The 3,331-nt window shown below is 39.2% G+C and overlaps 1 protein-coding gene across 6 annotated transcripts in view; it reads right to left on the reverse strand.

The window, feature by feature from the left end:
• LOC123024742 (interleukin-5 receptor subunit alpha-like) overlaps positions 1-2,482 on the reverse strand; it is an 18,403-nt gene extending 15,921 nt beyond the window's left edge. Inside the window, exons 1-3 of one of the 6 annotated variants that reach the window (XM_044432875.1) lie at positions 2,205-2,477; positions 884-1,152; positions 333-453 (exon numbers count right to left, since the gene is read on the reverse strand). In XM_044432875.1, coding sequence (XP_044288810.1) covers positions 333-453; positions 884-889 — 127 coding nt within the window. In that variant the 5' untranslated portion in view covers positions 890-1,152; positions 2,205-2,477. Of the gene's footprint in view, positions 1-332; positions 454-883 lie in introns of all 6 variants that reach the window. The other 5 variants (XR_006414982.1, XM_044432882.1, XM_044432851.1 and 2 more) reach the window with 5 other exon arrangements.
• Positions 2,483-3,331: the final 849 nt, after the last annotated feature.

Genomic DNA, 3,331 nt, shown 5'->3' on the forward strand with positions numbered 1-3,331 from the left:
GAGGGGAGGGGAAGTTTATCTCTTCTCTTCCCTGCATGGTGTGAATTCCTCCCTCACACCCTGCAGGGCTAAAAAGATAAAATGTCTCACTGGCAGGCTTAGGAGGCTGAATAAGACCCTCTTCACCATGAATCATGTACTGATTCCACCAGTTTCTTTCTCTTGGGCTCAAGCCCAACACAATACAATTAAAGCTGCACTGCCATGGCCAGCACCAGGCTGTTGGGCATCACTGGTGTAAGACGATTGGTACCTGATCCCACCCGGTCCAATATGTTTAAATTCATAAACAGTGTATTTTAGTTTAAATGACTTTGAAAACAGATACATACCTTGCTCATTCAAAGAAACAACATATAATATGGAAGATAATATAGTGAGTCTACTTAGGTGAGCAAATCCTAAAATTTTTTCCATATTGTTCTTATCTGTATAAATAGATGAGAATAAATCCTAAAATAAAAGAGAAGATTGATTTTATTTAATAACTTTGGTAACTTTTTTCTAGGGGCGGTAGGTTAAACTCCTTTTGTATTGATATTTTTTAAATAAGTTCTTTTTTGTTTTAATGCTTCCCTTAAGTTACTTAAATGCGTACAAATCATTGTCTTGTGCCAGGTAATACTCATGATTTGTTGTTGACTTTTCATTTCTACATAGTAACACTGGAACAGAGACAGCTGCCTAAACCTGAGCCAGACCCTTGGTCCATCCTGACATCCTCTTGGCACTGATGGGCTCTCCAGAATTTTGAGCAGGCGTTTTCCAGACCCATCTGGAAGTGTCTGGGATTGAACCAGCAGGACTCTGCTCTGAGCAGCCCCTGTAGACATAGCAAACACCTCAAACAAAACACATTATTTGCTTTGTGCAATAAAGATACCTGCATTCACTACCTCCATTTGTGCATGGTGCAGCTATTTTTGTGAGGACTCAGACAGGCTTTCAGACACAATCCCACAGATGATAGCTTCTTTCCATTGGCTTTTCAGCCAAGCTCATACTTCAAATGTCATGAGTCAGCCACACTTAGAACAGGGGTCAGCAACACAGTGCCCATGGACATCAATGCATCCCTTGACACCTTTAGGAATGCAATCAGAAGCTCATTTACCTGGGTGAATGTCCCACTGAACTCAGTGGAATATGCTCCTGTGTACAAACATACAAGATTGTAGCATGAGAACATAGAACAAAGAACACTGTGGAAGAGAAAAACTTCTGGAAACTCTCCTGCATTAATTGTGTACAAGCATTGCAGCTGATGAATTCAATTGTAAACTGCCCAGAGAGCTTTGGATACAGGGGTATAGAAATGGAAATAAATAAATATCAGATATTTTGATCAATAACATTACTACAGAGAATTTGATATTTCTTTGGTGTTATCTTATTCATGAACATGACTTATGAACATGACTTATTAAAGAGACTTCTAAACAACCACATAACACATATATATTCCCGACTTTCAACTTTAAAAAAATGTGACTATGGTGTTTGTTTATTTTTACAATAAAGTAGGAATAATGCTGCTACACTATCTTCTGAATCTGGAGCCATGCACAAATACAAAAATATGCAAAAAATATGCAAAACAATGTAATGATTCACATTCTTAAATGCTTTACAATCTTTGCCTCTACATTGAGGACCAAGGCAGACATTGTTAAAGCTGGCTGATAAGCAGAATAAACTGAGAACTGTACTTGTCTGAGCAACGTAGTATTAGGAAAGCTACTCAGGGAAGAACATATCAACTTTTATTTTCTTCTTTTATTTTCTTTTAGATTCAAGGCAAATCCACACATTACTTTTCCATCAATGAGCTGCTGAAATTGATAGGAATGTGGTATTTAAGCAGCTTTGCACCCAAGAGGGAAGGAAGGGGCACAGGGGATGGGTTGTTGGATATTGGCTGACAGAACTGGCAGAACGGCATGTTCTGGTCTATTAGAGGAATTTGGAAGGTAAGCAGGAAATGGCTGGGAATGGCAAGCTATTTCTTAGAGCTGTTGATAGTTACCATTCTACAAGATATGGAAGGGTGGCAGATTGCACTGGATGGTGGGGATAAGGTATGGGGGAATGAGGCCTCAGTAACCACCAGTCCTGCTGTTTTCCCTTCTCTCTCAAAATGGGTTATCTTGAGGAAACAGTCTGTGTGGTCCCTGGTCATCAGTTTGGTGGGGAGTTATTCTTACCTTATTCTCTTACAAGGCTGAAGGAGAGTAGAAATTTGAGCAGGGCTGTAGCAGTGTGGATGGTGAACTGGTTTTCCCCTGAGAAATCAATTTATGTGTGTGTTTCTCATAAGGCGTGTTACTAACGTCTTTCAGGGCTTGCTTCCTTCCTTCTGAGAACTTTCACTTCTAATTCCAGCTCATATGGAGAAATAAAGAAATGATGGTCTTCCTGATTCTTGATTTCATAATGCAGGAGGAATAATTCTTCATCACAAATGAGCCCACTGAAGAAATATATCGCATATTGATGTATTAGTCAGAAATATCGATGTATATGAAATATCCTGGTATATATGAAAACCTATTCAAAGAGAACAATATAGAGGAAGTTACAACAGTGGCCACAGTGCTTCTGTTTTTGTGATCTGCTTTCTCATGAACTACAGCTGTTGTCATAAGAACTGATGTTGTCCCTACAAATGTCTTGCTCAGGATCACTGAGATACAGAGAAGCCTAGTCTATGAATTCAAGGACAATCTCTTCCTTTCCCTTGCCTTGCCTTGCCTTGCCTTGCCTTGCCTTGCCTTGCCTTGCCTTGCCTTCCCTTCCCTTCCCTTCCCTTCCCTTCCCTTCCCTTCCCTTCCCTTCCCAGTGTACTCCAATGTGTTGCCATATATAGCTGGCTACATCTGAATTTGTGAAGTAACTTAGAAGCTCCCTCAGTTTTCTTTTCATTCTTTGTTTTCCTTATTTTGACCAAACCAAGGTCCAGACTTTGATTAATTAAATACTCCGTACTCCTTGTTTTAACTAGGGATATGAAAATTGATGAAACATGAGCTCATTGTAGTTCTCAGAATTTCATCTCAAAGATCCACCATATGAGATTGAGACCATTGGCTTTTTTTTCCTTTTTGCAGGACCATTCATGTTTCTTCTGTGTACCTATTTCCAAATTATGCACATTTCCAAATTTCTGCATTTTCTTCCATTATTTAACCATGCACACATGCATTTTTCAACAGTATGCTTTCTTTTCAAATGTATGCCATCTGAACACTTTCCTTTTTTTGTTCTGCAAAGCACACTGAAAGTTCAGAAATGTATACACTGTGACCACAAATTATGTTCAGGGATTCTCTTC

Source organism: Varanus komodoensis, unplaced genomic scaffold (genome assembly GCF_004798865.1).
Source record: "Varanus komodoensis strain SLA01 unplaced genomic scaffold, ASM479886v1 scaffold1, whole genome shotgun sequence".
Taxonomy (NCBI): domain Eukaryota; kingdom Metazoa; phylum Chordata; class Lepidosauria; order Squamata; family Varanidae; genus Varanus; species Varanus komodoensis.